This window comes from Chelonia mydas, chromosome 3, assembly GCF_015237465.2.
Source record: "Chelonia mydas isolate rCheMyd1 chromosome 3, rCheMyd1.pri.v2, whole genome shotgun sequence".
Lineage (NCBI taxonomy): Eukaryota > Metazoa > Chordata > Testudines > Cheloniidae > Chelonia > Chelonia mydas.
Window position 1 is genome coordinate 164189182 of NC_057851.1, and position 19137 is coordinate 164208318.

Sequence of the window (19137 nt, forward strand, 5' to 3'; positions counted from 1 at the left end):
CCTCTCCCCCATGTCTCCATATCCCTGCACGCCTGCTATAGCTCCTTGCCACACCATGTCCTCACAAGGATTTCCGTGCTCCCACAACCTTGCTTTGCTCTGGTCCCCTCATTTCTGAGCACCATTACTTCTCTTGGTTCCTTATGATGGTTGAGGAAGTTGGTGGAGCCAGGGAGCACTCAGGATGTGTGTAGTGGGGAATTTGGGGAATAGACTTTGATTGGGGAAACCAGGCTGTGGAGGAACCACATTGGCACTTGAAGGTCTTCCCCATCACTGCTGGCTCTGTTCCCTGTGCACTAAGTCAGCATGGACATAGGGAGCACTTGATGTGGTCTCAGTGCAGGGGCACCCGCAATTCCCCTTTCAAAAAGGGAGCAATTTTAAATGTTAAATTCAATAGTCCTCTGAAAAGTTACTGTTTTAAATATGAAGAACAAATTCAAACTTTAAAGTGTAGAACGGTGGGATTTTAGTCCTGCTTTAAGTGCAAATTTCATTATTGTCCGAACTATTGAGTCCTTTCCAATGTCTTGTCTTTATTATAAATACTACTGTGTAGGCCAAATTCTACTCTCTATGGATTATTCCTGCAGAGGGGAGTGGGAACTCCAAATGGGTACAGGTTTGTCACCCAGCAGAAGAGGCAAAGGGTTCTTATCTCTAAACCTGTTGACCAACATAGATCTTGGGGGCTGTGGTGGAGGCAAGGTGCCTCAGTACATCCACTTCATCAGCTCCCTGCAGCTGGTGAAGTGGAACCTGGACAGCAAGGTTATTGTCCTAGAAATTCCCTCCAAGGGGGAGGAAATGCAAGTTACTGCAGCCTCTACAGTAATTTACATTGGCTTCCTTATGTTTTTTTGACAGGAGACCCCACCAAAAATCATTTGACCCTTCTCCCCTTTCTTCTCACTTTGCACTGCCACTTCATTACCTGTGGAACCCTAATGGTGGTGCTTTACAGGACTGTAGAAAAGGAGCCAGTAACTGCACGCTTCTCTACCCTTCCAAAGCCAGGCTCTCTTCTGTTCACCAAATCAGAAGAAAACATAGGGACCTATATTTGGAGACCAATCCAATAGTTCTTAATCATGCAAAAATCTCATTGAAGTCAATAATATTGAATGGGGTGTAATTCCAGGAAGAGTTTGGCCCAAATGGCGTTTTGCCTGAATAAGAACTCCAGAGGTGGTGTGCTTTTGTGTGCTTCATTTTAGGGTGGGATAACTTAAACCATTAAAAGTAACGTTAACCACATCTACATTTAAAATTAGATACTATCTGTACATTAATCAAAGGTAATCTAGCCCTTGGTTTCTCAGAGAGGTTCTACTTATATCAATCACCATAAGCATTTTTTTGAAGCTGGTCATTTTATATAAAAACTGAAAATGAATATTTTCTGGGACTTAATGAATAATGAAAGAAAAATAAAAGGAGTACTTGTGGCACCTTAGAGACTAACCAATTTATTTGAGCATAAGCTTTCGTGAGCTACAGCTCACTTAAATTGGTTAGTCTCTAAGATGCCACAAGTACTCCTTTTCTTTTTGTGAATACAGACTAACACGGCTGTTACTCTGAAAGAAAAATAGTGCTGCCAAATATATTCTCCAAATCCTGGTCTCTAAAAAGTTTTAACCAAATTAATTTTTCAAGAAGGGTGAGGGGAAAAATAATTTTAGTCCATAGCCAATAAACTCACCTCCCCTTGCTTTTTTTGTAAATTGCTCATTTATTAAATTACTTTCACTCTGAAATAAAAAATTCTGAAAACTAAAACTTGCAGCATAAAAAGGAGAAAGTGGTCTTTAAAGAGCTATAATAACGTTACCTATAAATCTTTTCATTGTAAGAATCAGGATGCAATCCTCAATGAGAGATTTTTCTAAGCAAGACTTACAAGATCTTATCCAAATTTTATTTTGAAGGAGAATTTATTTTAATGTTACTACTTTGTTCTGAAAAAAAGCATTTCAGCTATTTTAAATTACATAAAAACCATTACAAACCCAGATTTTTAAAAGAATAAAAATTATAATAGGTTACTACTTTTAAGTGAGATAAATAATTACAGAATTCAGTATACCAACAAGTTCACTCCTTGACAAGCTTTGGGTCAGATCTTGCCTTTCTAGATTATTCAAAACTTTAAAAATCAGTGGAAATTCTGCATTTGCAGTGGCTTCGGGACTCGATCCGAAAGTTCACTTTCTTACTGCTGTCAGGCATTTCTAAGTAAACTTGCTTTTAATTTAGTTATGTTTTGGAGGTGGGACACAAATCCACAATTCACATTTTTTTTAAATACAGAAAGGTCAGTAAATTGCAACTTTTAACACTAAGAAACCTGTTTTATACATCTTTAGATTAAAAACAAAAACAAAAATTGTCCAGTATTGTCAGTCTGGAAGAAATCTTGGAGGCTTTCTACAAGTTTTTAGGAAAAAATACAAGGTTGTTTTTGTTTTTTAAACAAAAATAAACGAAGTAGATTACAACTTTTAAGTGAAAGTGAACAGCTGAGCTATTTCTAGATGGTCAGACCTTCGGTTCTCTTTAAAAAAAAAACAAACAAAAAACTTTTAAAAGTGTCTGACTTTAAAAAATGAAGAGCAGAGAGTTAATTAGAGCTTGGAAAATAATAATAACATCTGCGTGTGGTGGCTGCCTTTGCCTTTTTCTCTCTCTCTGCTTATTTCTCTCTCCGTGTGGCTGGCAACTCCTGCTCTGTGCTGTGCTGTGCAGTGCTCTCCTCTCTCTTTCTCTCTCTCTCTTCCCCCCTCCCTGCCTCCCTCCCTTCTCTCTGTCTCTCTCTCTCTCTCGCTCTTACACTGCCAGCCCCTGATGTGATGGCGAAGAAACCCCGTTGACAAGGCACTGCTTTTTCATGACGGTGAGTTTCCCTTTGAGTGTATTATAATTTTGTGATAAAAATTTCAAGGAAAAAAAAACACACAACCTCCTTCCTCCCTTCCTTCGGGGAGGGAAAAGAGAGGGGGGAAATCTATCTCCAGACAGACAGAAAAGAAAGAGGAGCAAATTAACAACCAGGAGTTGCCAAAACCAGGATATTAGGTTTCAGCCCAGAGAGCTATTGGCTCTGGGGCTATGTATATAAATATATATCTAGAGAGAGCGAGAGGGGAGACAGGGAGAAAGAAGAGGGATATTTTGGTGGGTGGTTGTTGAGCAGATGCTAATTCACATGGAAATGAAATATTTATTTCTTTTTCAGCGAGGCTGCGGTGGTGGCTGCTGAGGCCACTTGGAAAAAAAAAAGTTGTTTCTCAAAATAAAGAGGAGAGAGATAAGGTTTCAGGTCCAGGCTGATCACTGCAGAGAGGGGAGAGGTTTGGGGTGGTTTTTTTCCCCCCTCTTCTTGCTGATGCCATGCAAATGCAGGAGAGGAGGGGGGGAAAATCTCTTTTAATGACTCATTGATTGAGCTGGTTTAAAATTAGTTGTTGTTGGTCTTTTTTTTTTTTTTTATTTTCCGCCCCCCTTGATGGCCATCGAGAGGGCTAGAAAGAGGAGAGGGGGAGAGAGAGAGTGCGTGTGTGTGTGAGAGAGAGAGTGAGGAGCGAGGGGGATAGAGAGAGTGTGAGAGGGAGAAAGAAAAATAATCTTTTCAAATCTCCTCCCTCTTTTTTTCCCCCCTCGTTTCTTTGCTTTTCTCTAAAGCTCTCTGGGCTGTGAAACACTCTTTCTTCCTCCTCCTCACGAAAATGGAGACACTTCGTCTCTCTCCTGGCTGTGTGGGGCTGGGAAAGATTTTTCTTTTTTTCTTCACTCCTGGCTTGATTTTCCCCCCGCTACCTGCTTCCACCACCCTGATCTTGTAATTCCTCTGAATTCGTTTCTCTGATGTGTGTCTGCTGCGGATTTATTTTTCATCGGTTTTAATGTAGCCACTAGATTTTGTTGGTTTCTTTGCAGGTTTCTTCAGAATTTGCCTGTCTTTATTTTTTCCACGGCGTGGAACTGATGATCCCCGGGTGCGCGTGCGATTTTTGGGCGGTGGACTTGGGTTTAATTATCTTTCTTTCTTTTTCTTTCTTTTTTCTTTTTTTGCTTTGTAGGATCAGGCTTCCCCCCTCCCCCCCGCTTTGAACGTATTTACCTGTAATCTTGTTTTCTCTCTATTTTAAAACGTAATAATAAACCGAGACTCTCTCGAGTAACCCTTTTGGTTTTGCGTTTTAAGGGCTGTGTATCTGCTGCTTGGATTTTCTGCGTATCCGGTTCCTCCGATTAGTCCTCTGAGCCTTTTTTTTTTTTTTTATTTTGAAAAATCTCCTTCGGAATTTGAGCCAAAACCAAACACTGCTGGCATTATGGATGGGGCTTCATTGAAACCTTCTGAGCCGAGGAAGGGCAAAGTAGTTGTTGGGTATTTTTTTTTTTTTTTGAGGGGAGGGGGTTGTTTATTTTAGCGGCTTTCTCCTCCAACCTTAACAAAAAAAAATCCTCTTTCCGATCACGGGGTTGTGGGGAAAGTGCTGTAATATGGCATCGTATTTTTTTAAAACACCCTCTAACAACTGAAGGGGAAATAGGACACGGTTTGTGTTTCAAGTGTTATTTAATAAGCAGTGGAGGGTGGGGGAGGGGAGGCGAGGCGCGGGGTGGGGGAGGCCTTGGGCTTTTCCTGACACACACTCTCTGCTCGCCCCGGTCCTGTCAGGATTTCAGTTCAAAGGAGAAAGCCCCGCTGTCGCCGCCGCCGCCGCCTGTGGACTCGGCTGTTGGTTTGCCGCGCGGGGCTGGCTCGCTGTGTGTGACTGGGAGAGCAGGAGAAGATGGCGCTGTCTGGCTGCTTGCCAGCGTTTGTTGCGCAGTTTCACTGTGACTCTCCTCCCTCCTGGCCTCCTCCCCTACAGGCGCCATTTTAAAGCCCTGGGTGGTTGGGGTTTTTTTGTTTTTCCTTCATTTTTCATTTTCATTCCATTGTGTGGGGCGTCGCCCTCCTCGGGTCACTTCCTTTGCTCATTCGGACTGTTCAAAATGCTGCTTGGGCAGCAAAGAGCACTTCGTTCCTCACTGAGGGAAAACCTCCTTCCCTGGTCTCCTTCCCTGCGGAGATGGGTGTGAAAGCCTCTCCCTCTCTTTGGGGGCGGAGGCGGGGGAGGAGATGAAAGATCATGTTGCTGGGTGTGTTAAGGAAACATGACACGGTTATGTACTGAGCTCTCAGTAGCTGTTTCCGGAAGGGGCCCTTACACATCTCCACTTCATTTTAAGTCTCTTCCCTTCCTCCCCCTTTCAGATTGTCCCCACAGCCCTTGACTCAGCTGCCAGAGCGAGGGGTGCACTCCTGGGAGGTGTGAAACGCCTTCAAATCCAAATGACTTCAGTGGGGTGTGAGGGAGCTCTGTGTCCCAGAGGGTGGAGACCCTGTTGTTTAAAGGCTGATAACGTGAGTGGAATATTTGTTGGGTTACCTGTGAACCCAAAATGTGGCCCAAACTTGGGGAGGGGAACACTCCCTCATTTGAAATTCATTTCACAGTGAGATTAAAAGCATTTCTCTTCTTGTGGTGAAAGCTGCTGTCTTAGGCTTTGATACTCAAAATAAGGCGCGTTAATAAAAAAGTAATAGGAATGAGACATTTCAAAAATTTCTATAATACAGATGACAAATTAAAAATTCTTCATCGCTAGAAGGACAATAAAAACGCCTTTAATTAGCCTTGCAAAATTCTACTTAGCCAGATGCCTAGGGCAAGTAACCCATTTGGTGGGTGAGTAAACAGCAAATTTTTCTTATCCTCTGCTAGATAGACATGAATTTGTATTTTGTGTGGGGGAGAGTTGGTATGTCTTCATGATCATTTTTAAGGCTGATTTTAAAAGAATTTCCCAATGAGAAGGCTCCCTCTGACTGGTAGTTCTGTTATGATGAAACATGCGGGGGAGGGTTTTGTTTTGGAGCTGTGTATTTCAATGAGACCATTGAAATCTCCCTCCTATTTAAAAAAATAAAACTTCATCATTCAAATTCTACACCGTTTAAGGTATACCTATTAATGTGCATATTTAGAAAAAGGATAAAATCTATATTCAGGACACATGAATGAACTCTGTCAAACTGTGTAAAAAAACTACTGAAGCATGTGGCATATTGTTTGTTTCCCTTTTAATTTTATGCCTTTTGATACATCACAGTATGTCCCTGTCAGACTCAGACCTCTCATTCCTTTATGATGGTACTGAAAGATTTTCTCATTTGGGATTAATTTTAAGGCATTTTTTAAAAGCCTTCGTTTGTTGCTGGATGAAAGGATTTTGAGTTGTATTTTCAGTGAGAAATTAAACATTTTCCTCATTTAATTTTTTTTAAATCTCTTCCTTTATATAAATTATAATGTCTAGAGCATATCTAGATACAGCTCTATGAATGCTTGTTTGTTTTTTGAAGACAATCCATATTGATGACAGGACAATAAACTCTTCCAAATTCATTATTTAAAGTCAGTTAAAAGGAAGTGAAATTCTTGTTTGCTTACAAATTTTATATTTTTTAATACAAGAAAACGTGTCACTTTCAGAGCTGTTATTTTACATTATTTTGCTAAGAATAATATTGAGGGTGTGAAGGAGGAGTCATTTTATTAATAGTACTGATTATTTATACTACAGAATATATCTGATTCACACTAATGATTGGGAGATCCCTTGTGCATTATTGTACTAATTTGTGCAAATTAGTAAGTGACAAAAATACGGTAACAGTACCGGGGTACTGTGTCAGTAACTGCTCAATCCTGCAAATGCTTAAACGCATGCATATGTGTACTTGTGAGTAGTTCCAAACACTTACAGGATTGGGTCCTAAATGTACTAAGGGCATTTTAACAAGTGTCACTTTGGCCTGGCCTCCACTTGAAAGTTTTGCTGGCACACCTGTGTCAGAAGTGTGAAAAATTGCATCCTTAATCAACCTACCTGTGTTAGCAAAAGCCCCTGTATAGATGCGGCTGTACCAGTTAATAAAAAGTCCTTTTGCTGGAATAGCTGATTTTGTTTGGGAGACTGGTTGGTATAAGGCAGTGGTAGTCAATTTTTTGTCAAGATTCAAATTTCTTGGTCAAGGTAAAGTCAAGGTCTAGGCTCCAGGAAAAAACACCCCCCCCACCAGTAATGATGATAAGTAAATAAAAAGATTTCAGGGTCCGTTCAAAAGTGTTTGGTGGTCTGGATTTGGCCCATGGTCACCTGTTGACTACCCTCAGTATAAGCTGTATTCGCAGAAGTGTTCTTTTGGCAGTGAAAACTGCTTCTCTTCTAGGATGGCCAATATAGCTATACTAGCAAAGACAAGATACTGGTGTAGATGTTGTTTATATCGGTAAACTGCGTCTTTGCTGGTATAGCAGTGCCCCCTCCCAAGTAAGATTAGCGATAGCAGCAAAAGCACATTTTTGCTTGTATAATTGAATCTATGATAGGGCTCGTGCTGGCACAGCTATATAAGTCGGGATCACACTCCTTTACACCCCTAACCAACATAATTTTGTTAACAAGAGCATGAGGGTAGCCACAGTTATACTGCAAAAAAGCCCTTTTGCCAATTTAGCTTATTTTGTTTGGGGAGCTGGTATAAGCTATTCTGGACAGTATGAAATGTGTCTCCACTAGGAAGCTTTATTGGTATAGCTATACTAGCATAGCTGTACCAATAAACCCTTTCTAGTGTGGACAAGGCCTTTGTGCTTGCCTACTTCAGAAAGTTTTGCCTCTCTAATTACACCAGTATAAAGCAACAGAAAAAACCCCTCCAGTGTGGATGCAGTTATACTGGTTTAAAAGTGCTTATTCTGATTTGGGAAGTGAAAGTTAGATGGGTAAAAGGCACCTTTATACTGGTATAACTGCATCCTCCACAGAAGAACTAATGGTGGTATAACTACGTAGGTAAAAAAATCCACACCCCTAAATGACACAGTTACACTGTTACAACTTTTCTACTGTAGCCCAAGTCTTTGATTTAGTTATAGAAACCGTGTTTTGCTCTGTTTTTTCATTCAGAATAATTGTGTTTACAGATTAATGAAATGAGAATTAACAAAATTAATTAACACTATATAATACATCCTTTCCCCTCTTAACTGGATTCCTCATCTAGATGATATATCTTCTAGAATTGTTTCAAGAAGCATTCTGAATGAGGAAAAGTTTTAAAAAAATATCAATGAGACAAATCTTCCTTAAAATACTTTGCAAAATCCTTCATCACAAGGTAATGTTTAAAAAACAAACAAACAAAAAAGCTTTAAAGTTAATTGCAACTGGAAGGGATCATCTTTCAAAGGGCTAAGCTTGTAACACTGCACTCACGCAAAACTCCTATTGACTGCGTTTTCATCAGTAAAACTGTTGTCGCTTGGGGTGTGAAACAAGCACCCCCCGACTGACGTAAGTTTTACCGACAAAAAGCACCAGTGTGGACAGTGCTTTGTCAGTGAGAGACACTCTCCCACGGACAAAGCTACCACCCCTCGTTGGGGTGGTTTAATTTGGTCGACTGGAGAGCTCTCTCCTGCCGACAGAGAGCGGCCACGCTGCGTAGTGGCATGGCTGTAGTGGCACAGTTGGACTGCTGTGCAGTGCACAGTGTAGATGTAGCCTTAGTATGAATTTTGCCTGAGTGGGGAGTTACAGGATTGGGCTCTAAGAGCTGAGTTTATTAAGAACTTTGTGGACTGTGGGTGAAATCCTGGACCCACTGAAGTGAATGCCAAAATTCCCGTTGACTTCGGGCCAAGAATCATCTTGTATCTTTCTTGAGGATTTCCACTCTAATTTTCTGGGCAAACTAAGTACTATAAGTTCAGTGTGTTCAGACATTCAGACTGTTCATTCATCTATTAGTTCAGTGTGTTCAAACATTATTTGGTTTCTAGAACAGGATAATTGAAGGGTACATAGTGTCATGCTCAGCATGAATTATCACCAGTAACACAGTATTACTTCATACATTCCTCTGTACTTTAAAGGTGTTCTTTCTGTCTTTTCCAAGATATCTGATTATTACTTTAGTGACTAGTCAGGTGTATTGACAAGAATGCCACTGAAAATGTCTGTACTGGACACTGATTTACAAGTAAATTAAGTAATCAAATTCTGTTCCCAAAATTTTTAAATCTGGGATTGCATTATGTCACTTTTTCTGTCTGGTATCTTTAAAAAATATATAAACATAGCAAAAGAGCATGAGATACAGCTGTTCTGAACAGCAGATTAAATAAAGCCAACTGAAGAAACTGGTACAAGAAATTATTCATAACACTATATTGCAATATAGCAGATACTGTAACATGCTATGATGTTGAATATGATGGTATTTTGAAATATTCAAGAACATATCAGCATATAATAGAGAAAGAAGTACCAGTTTTAGGCAACAGTACTGAGAGCTTCAGGAATCTATACAGACTTTAGACAGTAATTCTGTTTCTTTCACTGGTGTGCATATTCTTAAAATGTCAGCACATGTTTTACAATTTTACAGTACTGTACATCCAAGCCTCTATGGATATATTTAGGGCCTTAGTACAAGTATGTGAAATTCAGAATGGTTTCTCAAAACTCAAATGAGGTCTCCTTAGTTTTCTGAGCTATTATTAACGATGAATGAAATTTAAGGAATATTTGAGTACTGGATGAACTGCCTTTATCTTTTTTTTTCTTTGTACAGTGCTTTAGTGTGCATGTGTTACTTGCCCTTCCAGTGCAGAGACAGTATATGTCACTGTAAAAGGATGCAGTCCTCTAAGATGATTAATGCTTCCTGAGAGAGAATTTAAAGTGTAGTGGGAGTCGAGGACACTTGCAGAGGCGTCCAGCAGCCCACTGGAGATAGTACTTTATGTATTTAATAGGTGATTCTAGTGATGTATGTAATTTTTAAAATACTCTGTGATGTATAGTATATATAATGTTATATATCACAAAGTAGTTTTCTGATCTTTTATCAACCATAGTTTTTCAGTAAGGGGCCATTAATGTGCAAATTGTTCAGGTGCAAAATTTAAATTGCACCTTTCTTGTCATAGAAGTACTTTGAGAATATTAAAATATTAATATTTATTTCCAGAGTCACACAATTGATTTGCAACTTTATAATCTGATCTTTTAAATAAAAGATTCCTCAGTATGAGACCCCTAGATCAAAAATCCATTTTACACAGAGAAAAAAGTTGAGATTTTAAATATCGTATATACTCGATCATAAGCCAGTTCGTTTATAAGCTGACCCCTGCCCCCCAAGATGGATAAGTAAAAATGGTAAAAACTGTATGACCCTTTCATAAGTCGACCCTATATTTCAGGTGTTGGCAAACTTTGGCTCCCAGCCCGTCAGGGTAAGCAGCTGGCGGGTCAGGACGTTTTGTTTACCTGGAGTGTTCTCAGGCACGGAGCCCCTCAGCTTCCAGTGGCCGCGATTTGCCATTCCCAGCCAATGGGAGCTGCAGGAAGTGGCGCCACTTCCCGCAGCTCCCATTGGTTGGGAACGGCAAACCGTGGCCACAGGGAACTGAGGGGCTCCATGCCTGCAGACGCTTCAGGTAAACAAAACGACAATGTATTAGATATTCAATTCAATGATTTCATAAAGTTTAAAATAATCAAATTTTGGTGTAGACCCGTTGATAAGCCGACCCCCGCTCTTTGATGCATCACTTTTTTACCAAAAATAGTCGGCTTATGAACGAGTATATACAGTAAGTGCCAATGAAAAAGCTAATGTTTGCGATTCTATCTTAAAAATATAGAATGTAATTTGGAGTATAAATGATTTTGAGTAAAGTACGATAGTTGTATAATTGCTGAGGCTTAACTTTGCCTGGGCTTTTGGAAAATATTCACAGGACACAATTGTACCTTTATTAGAATATGAACAGAAAGTACAGTATTTGAGTGGATGGGCTAATTGAAAAAGTTTACTGTACTTTTCTCAAATTAGTTTCACTTGCTGGTTTTAATGTATAAAAATGACACCTTGATAATAGTTCATCCATTTTTTCCACACTACTCTCTTTATGCATTTCATATTCTTAGTTTTAGTGTAGTCAATCAAATTCCACAACGTTGGCCACTTTTTTCCAATGAACATTCTCTAGCAGTTCCTGGTGCATAATTTTCAAACTAACTGGGGTAGGGAAGAGAAATATATTTTAATAACATTTCATGTACTTCAGTTGTGCAAAAATCAAAATTTGCTTCTTGAGAGTAAAAGGCAGACAATGTGGGGGAGCAAACTCCGTAGCTGACCATTTATATGCCTGGTAAGTTTTTGTGAGAGTCAGATAATATCCCCTTGTTGGAAGGTTCTCACATTGCCATTTTTAACAACGTTTTAGAAATTTAAAAAACAAAAATATGTAGTAATAAGGGTTTGAACTTACTTTTATTTATTTTTTCTGGATATTACAGAATTCTCAGACAATACAAGCCAGATTCCTTGCAGAGCTCCCTTCAATTACATTTGGGGCCTTGTTTTAACTAGTAAGCTAACACATGGTAATTAACACATTGAAATCCTAGTATGGACAAGGCAGTTGTAGTTTTAATGCATTAGCAGGTCTATGTAAATGCATGATAAAATACTTCTATTTTTTTTTCTTATGTTGACACACCCTCGGGGCAATCTTGGCCCCATTGAAGTCAATGGGAGTTTGCCATCAAATTTAGTACGGCCAAGATTTCACTCTGGGGGTTTTGCCTATGCAAACACTGCAAGATCAGACTTATTGTGTTACACACAGCTTTGATGTAATTACGTTAATGAAGGATATAGTGGTAGTCTTGATTCTGAATTTTTTTCTTTCCATTACTTTGAGTTGTACCATAGTAAGTTTTAGGGCTGTCAAGCGATTAAAACAATTCATCATGATTAATCACGTGATTAATCACACTGTTAAACAATAATGGAATACCATTTATTTAAATTTTTTAGATGTTTTCTACATTTTCAAATATATTGATTTCAATCACAACACAGAATACAAAGGGTACAGTGTTCACTTCCTGTTTATTTTTGAATACAAATATTTGCACTGTAAAAACAAAAGAAATAGTATATTTCAATTCACCTAATGCAAGTACTGTAGTGCAACCTCTTTATATGAAAGTTGAACTTACAAATGTCGAATTATGTACAAAAAATAACTGCATTCAAAAATAAAACAATGTAAAATTTTAGAGCCTACAAGTCTACACAGTCCTACTTCAGCCAATCGCTCAGATAAACAAGTTTGGTTACATTTGCAGGAGATAATGGTGCCCGCTTCTTTTACAATGTCACCTGAAAGTGAGAACAGGTGTTCGCATGGCACTGTTGTAACCGGCGTCGCAACGTATGTGCCAGATGTGGTAAAGTTTCATATGTCCCTTCATGCTTCAAGCACCATTTCAGAGGATATGTGTCCACGCTGATGACGGGTTCTGCTCGATAACAATCCAAAGCAGTGTGGACCGACGCATGTTCATTTTTATCATCTGAGTCAGATGCCACCAGCAGAAGGTTGATTTTCTTTTTTGGTGGTTCAGGTTCTTTAGTTTCTGCACTGGAGTGTTGCTCTTTTAAGACTTCTGAAAACATGCTCCACACCTCGTGGAGTGCTGTACCTATTTTTAGAAATCTCACATTGGTACCTTCTTTGCATTTTGTCAGCTCTGCAGTGACAGTGTTCGTAAATCAAACGTGCTGGGTCATCATCCGAGACTGCTGTAACATGAAATATATGGCATAATGCGGGTAAAACAGAGCAGGGGACGTACAATTCTCCCCCAAGGAGTTCAGGCACAATTTTAATTAATGCACTATTTTTTTAAGAACATCATCAGCATGGAAGCATGTCCTCCAGAATGGTGGCTGAAGCATGAAGGGGCATATAAATGTTTAGCATATCTGGCATGTAAGTACCTTGCAACGGCGGCTCTAAAAGTGCCATGCAAGCGCCTGTTCTCACTTTGTTGACCTTGTAAATAAGAAGCAGGCAGCAGTATCTCCCGTAAATGTAAACAAGCTTTTTTGTCTTAGCGATTGGCTGAACAAGGAGTAGGACAGAATAGACTTGAAGGCTCTAAAGTTTTACATTGTTTTGTTTTTGAGTGTAGTTATGTCAGGGAAAAAAATCTATATTTGTAAGTTACGCTTTCATGATAGAGATTGCATTACAGTACTTGTATGAGGTGAATTGAAAAAATACTATTTCTTTAGTTTATCATTTTTACAGTGCAAATATTTGTAACAAAAAATAATATGAAGTGAGCACTGTACACTTCGTATTCTGCAATGGGCCACTCTCGTTACTACTTCAAAAGTTACTTTTTCCTCCCTTGGTATCCTGTTGTCAATTGAATTGTCTCGTGAGACTGACCTCGCACTTCATAAGGCAACTCACATCTTTTCATGTATTTTTACCAGCTCTTGTATTTTCCACTCCGTGCATCTGATGAAGTGGGTTCTAGCCCACGAAAGCTTATGCCCAAATACATTTGTTAGTCTCTAAGGTGCCACAAAAACTCCTCGTTGTATTCTGTATTGTAATAGAAATCAATGTATTTGAAAATGTAGAAAAACATCCAAAATATTTAATAAATTTCAATGGGTATCCTATTATTTAACAGTGCGATTAATCGCGATTACTTTATTTTAACCGCAGTTAATTTTTTTTAGTTAATCGCGTGAGTTAACTGCGATTAATCAACAGCCCTAATACGTTTGAATTTTTTACAGCAGTACTCAACCCAAGGGAATAAAAATGTAACATACATTTTATCAGAGGGGTGAAATAATTCAGAACTATTACAATGTAACCAGAATTGTAATAGTCTTCCTTTTCACATAGCTGTTAGAGTGACAAATTTTGTTAGGATTTTGCATAATGTAAATAGTCAATATTATAGTAAGACTGTTATTTAAAATACTGGAAAATAGTGTAAATATAAGTAAGTATGAAATATTTCATGCTGTTGGCTCTGATAGATCAGTTGTATTGTAAATCTCATTGAAAACTCTAATTTCAGATATATCCAGAGCAGAGGCAATATGTAAAATCATATCGAAATTAATGAGATTTTGTGTGGTATGCTTTGTATAATTTAAATAATTTTTTAAAAGCATAAACTTAAAACATTAAGAATGTAGTTTACTGTGTATGCAGTTTGGTTGTGTTTCAAACTAAACTTGCCCATTTCCTAATTTTAAAAAGTAAAAATAGATAGAGCAGTAATTTGTCTTAAGATCTAAAACATTTATTAAGTAATTTTTGTTCTGGTACTTAAAAACCAAAGCAACTAAAATCAAGATATCTCACTATTTGGTGAATTTTAAAATATTTTAAACTGACTTTTGCAATAACAACAAAAACAGTGGCCTCCAGGCTAAAAATCTCTGACAAGTTTTAGTTTGATGTGATTTGAAATGGCTTAATTTATACATGCATAAATCTTTAGCAACAATGGTGCTACTGCAGTCCCCTTTTTAGTGAAGAATTTAAAGATGGAAAAGAAACCTGAAAAAGCAAAATTCGGTGATGGTAGTGTAACACTACAAAACTGATTTTAATATGTAACGTCATTGGAATTCAGTTAAATAATTTACAATTTGGAGGGAACAAGGAATTTAAAATATTTAAATATAAATTGTGATCTTGATTTCATGCCTAGTATAAAGTGAACAACATTGTCATTGAAATATAAATAGTGTTCAGGGACAGTTTTTGAGGAAGATATCATATACAACGAGATTTACCAAGTGGAGTCCTGATTCTGTGAATACTTACGCACGTTCTTGAAGTTAATGGGACTTTAAGCAAGTGAATAAAGTTTTTACTGGTTAGAGTCTGCCTCAACTTGTTAAAAAAACTTCAGCCCATTATCTATACCTTTTCGCTTTGGTGAAGAGTACAAATAATACCTTTAGTGCAGTGGATAAAGAAACTGGAGGTGATAAAATCTTTGTTTTTGTTTGAAAAGGAATATTGAACACCTTGTTTAGTGTGTTTTTTTTTAATTACATTTTTTAAGTCTGAAATCAGCTTTTCCTCGAGATTTCACATAACGAGGAGATGCTTGTTTTCCTTTGCTTACACTGGTGGAGAGGAAGAAAACTTAGTGGAAATCAAGCCAGGGGCAAAGGGATCGAGGAGAAGGTTGTGGAGCATGGAAGTCCATCTGTTGATATTCGGTATCGCATGTTTGGGGATCTTTCTATTGGAAGTGGCATATTGAAGCAGAGCTGGGAAGCAGACAATCTCTGTGGCATGCTTCTGTCCTAACACAGAAGTTTTCCAATGTTCTATCTTTCTTGACAGCTGAGCTAGGAGAGAGAGCGAGAGTCTATTCCAGATTGTACTTTAAAAAAAAAAAAAAAAAAAGTTACTAATGTTGCAATTGCAGAACTGAATTCTGCTTTCATTTACATTTTTCCAATCCAGTTGGAGACTAACCTGAAGAAATTGCTATTCCATAGGTATAACTGAGGGAAGAATTTGGCTTGCAAAATCTTAATTATTGATAATGTACAGGCTGAAAATATACAGCCTAGCTTTCTGATCTTAGATTGGGTTCGCAGGACTGACAATTAAAAAAGTCATAGTCTTTTAATCTGAGAAAATTTGATATAGTCAGTGAGAGACATTAAACATGGAACCCTTATTTAGTCACTTTTCAGAGAACTATGCTTCAAAAGAAAAAATATTTAGAAAAAATGGTTATGTTAATTAAAAATATATTCATTTTGGGCAGATCATGTCTTGTGGCCATACAGGGAATAAGAGGATTTACAGTGCTCCCATTTTTCCCTGTATGGGCTTCCAATGCAAGGGTAGCTTCTTGGGGAGGAGAGTAGCTTACACATTCCCCTCCCTTGTGCATGTGGATGAAAGTAGGCAGGAAGAGGTGGTGAATGGACTGAACCTTGGCTCCAGTCCCACAACGTACTGGTCATCCTGTTGGGGGATCTAGTCTATGCCATACCTGGCTAAGGATACCTCCCCACCAGAGTAAGGGGGAAACCAGGAGGCATATTGTGGAGGGACTCCGGTTTTCCACTTGCCTTCTGATCTGTTCCAAGGGTAGTGCAACAATATACTTAGGACTTGTGGCAAAGCCAGAATTTATCCTTTCATTAGGTGGATTGGTGATTTCTTCAGACATTTAAATGGCACAACTCCTTGTTCACTTAAGGGGGAATCAATTGAGAAAGTCCCTGAAAGTTTGGTCTCCCTGGAGATTATGATGACAATTTGATTACATTGCAATTTTAATGAGATTTGATTATACTATCTCTATATAAAATCATAGTGAGACCATTTTAGTGCAAGTGCATGAGTATACATTGCATTCAAATAAAAATAACCTCTATAGAAGTGGACTGTTGCAATGTTAGATTGTCAGTAAGAAGCTTAATGAAGCCAGTATTGGAGTTTAGAAACAGTGTGAAGGTGTATCCAAAACTACCACTGCAAATGTAAAAGAAAGATATCTCAGTGCTATATTGAGCCTAAGTCACCGTAGCTCTTGCTTGCAAAGAAGATTAAATGCAACAGCAAGATTAAATGATCATGCTATGTCAGCAAGCCAATATCTATCTGCTGTATCTGTCTTTCTTTGACTACAGTAGTTAAAAGGTTCATATATAAATTTCCTATAAGGATGTTCTAATGGTTACCATATTCTCCTTGGGTCAGTATGACTGTACTTAAAGATAGCAGCACATATGGTTTCTCATTAGTGAGCCTGAAATCTTAACTTCTTAGTAAAACCTACATTAAATGAGTCTGATTCTGGTAAATGAATATTATTAAACTGCTCTAATTTCAGGACCTTTGTTCTGACCCCATCCTTAGCTCTGTTTTCATAGTTCACTGTTTTGTGCCCAGATGTTACTGTATCTTGAATATTCTATTGGCTCAGTCTTGCCCCATACTGTGTTGGTGTGCAAGGGCATGTAAGGAGTCCCACAAGGAGTAGAGCCAGGACCAGGACCATTCCATAGTGCACAAGAGTGGGCTAAGAGATCAGAAAAGTTTATATATTCACCTTCCAACTGTCCCCAGTGCCAGTGAGACAAGGTGGGTGAGGTAATATCTTTTATTGGACCAACCGCTCTGTTGATGAGAGAGACAACAGTGCCAGTAACATTTTCCTAGTAGAGGTGCTGACTTTCTAATTTCCCGAGGGGGTGCATGACCTCCACTCCAGCCCAGGCCCCACCCCCACTCCAACCCTTCCCTCAAGCCCCTGCCCCCATTCTGCTCCCACTCTGCCTCTTCCTGCTTTGTTCTGCCCCCTCCCCTGAGCACTCCCTGTCCTCTCTCCAGCTCTTCCTGTCCCCGCTCCTCCCCCAGTGCCTCCTGCCTGCCGCTGAACAGCTGATCCCGGGGGGCCCGTCGACGGGCAGCAGGCGTGGGGGAGAGGGGGAGGAGGTGGTCGGTGGGGCCCGCCGATGGGTGCTGAGCACCCACTGTTTTTTTCCGTGGGTACTCCAGTCCTGGAGCACTCACGGAGTCAGCACTTATGGTTCCTAGAGTATTTATTAACAGGTAGGCTTGGAAGGATTAGATTTTTATTTGTAAATGTCAGTAAACTTCGATTTCACCATACACACACAAACCGACAAAAATATTTTCATTGATAGTAATTGAAATTTACAGATAGGGAAAGTAAGAAAAATGTTGCTGGAGAACTTATTAGAGTTTGATATAAGACTATTTACTTTGTATACTTTGACACGTCATGTTGACAGTTTGTGTTTTAACTGTTAAGGCTTTAACTTTTTGACTCTGTCTACTGTCATTAAATAGTTATTGTCTGACTCCCCCATAATTTTCTGCAACTGTAAAAATTTAAATGGCTAAAAATAGAAAAAGGTGCTTAAAATAAACATCAATATTATCTGTTGAAATTATTTTAAAAAAATCAAAGTTTGCCTACCATCATTATAAGACATTCAAAAGTTATATTGTGTCTTTGTTTGGCACTGATGATAATAGTGGTGGTTGAATGTAAGCAGACACCACTCTGGCGAGTTAGTTGTGTTGCACCTGCTTAGAACAGGGCCACATTTGGTGTGATGATGATAAATTGATTTTTGACAGATTAAATTGTGTGGAGATAATAATAATACTTACATATTTGACATGCTACATTGCAGAGGCTTCCAAAAAGGTTATGATGCATCTTGTCAATTGCTTGGAATTTATTCCACATTCAGTGCTTGCATTATAACTCCTGTTGATGTTAGTAGGTGCTTTGGGTCTGCATTCATGAAAGGGTAATTTCTGCATTAAAAGTTTTCACTAGATACATAGAGCATAGTATAGCATGTCAGAAAATCATCTAGAAGCACAGAAGAATATATATATTCCTATTTCAATAAAGAGGTCAACCCACTTTTAGTGGATAAATGAATATTTTTAAAGAGAGAAATAAAGCTTGCTTTCAGCTTATGAACCTGTATGTTATATTTTGGTCTGAAACATAATTTATTGAAGAATGATCAGTCGCTGAACAAGGTAAGGGATGATAGAACAGATCTGTTAGTTCATACAGTTCGTCTTCTGTCCGTGCTGGATAAATACTAAACAAAACAAAAGTAAAGACACTACTTAGCTTTCATTTATTTAATATGTTGAACATGACAGAACACAGGTAGCCCATCCAGCTTTTCTAGTGTAGATGTTTATTGAGGTTAACTACATCCATGGTGTTTTTCTGTCATGCTCTGGTATCTGTATCTAAATTGATTAGTTTGTAGTGTAAGCTGTTTAAATGTAAATACTTGTCTCATGAAACTGTGAAATGTCAGATTTTCTGTGCTCTTTTTCTTCTGCTGTCCCCCTCTTTCCTTGATTGTCTCCTGGGAGTGTAAGGCTTGGATCTTTAAGAAATGTTTAATAAAATTATAATAATTAACTATTTGATAATTCTTTTAATGCCCAGTATATAATATAGTTTAAAATTATTAGTGATGGAAAACAGTCTGCAGATTCTAAGTATATACATATTTTTAATAGTTTGGGAGGTTAATAGATTTTTCAATATTTGTTGGCATTTTAAGAAATGAGTGAGAGTGATAGAATGCATTTGGTACTTGTCAAACATGATTTGAAGCCAACT

At 38.4% G+C, this 19137-nt stretch overlaps 1 protein-coding gene across 5 annotated transcripts in view; it reads left to right on the forward strand.

The window, feature by feature from the left end:
- The window catches only part of BICRAL (BICRA like chromatin remodeling complex associated protein), a 79157-nt gene that overhangs the window by 13567 nt on the left and 46453 nt on the right, over nt 1-19137 (forward strand). Inside the window, exons 1-2 of one of the 5 annotated variants that reach the window (XM_027820494.3) lie at nt 1554-2899; nt 5273-5422. The exons of 1 other annotated variant lie outside the window; for it this stretch is intronic. Coding sequence is in view for 1 of the 4 variants with exons in the window: in XM_037895806.2 (XP_037751734.2) it covers nt 12857-12926 (70 nt within the window). In the remaining 3 variants the exon portion in view is untranslated. Of the gene's footprint in view, nt 1-1553; nt 2900-5272; nt 5423-9703; nt 9865-12850; nt 12927-19137 lie in introns of those variants that run through there. 3 more of the 5 variants (XM_027820493.3, XM_043543750.1, XM_037895806.2) reach the window with 3 other exon arrangements.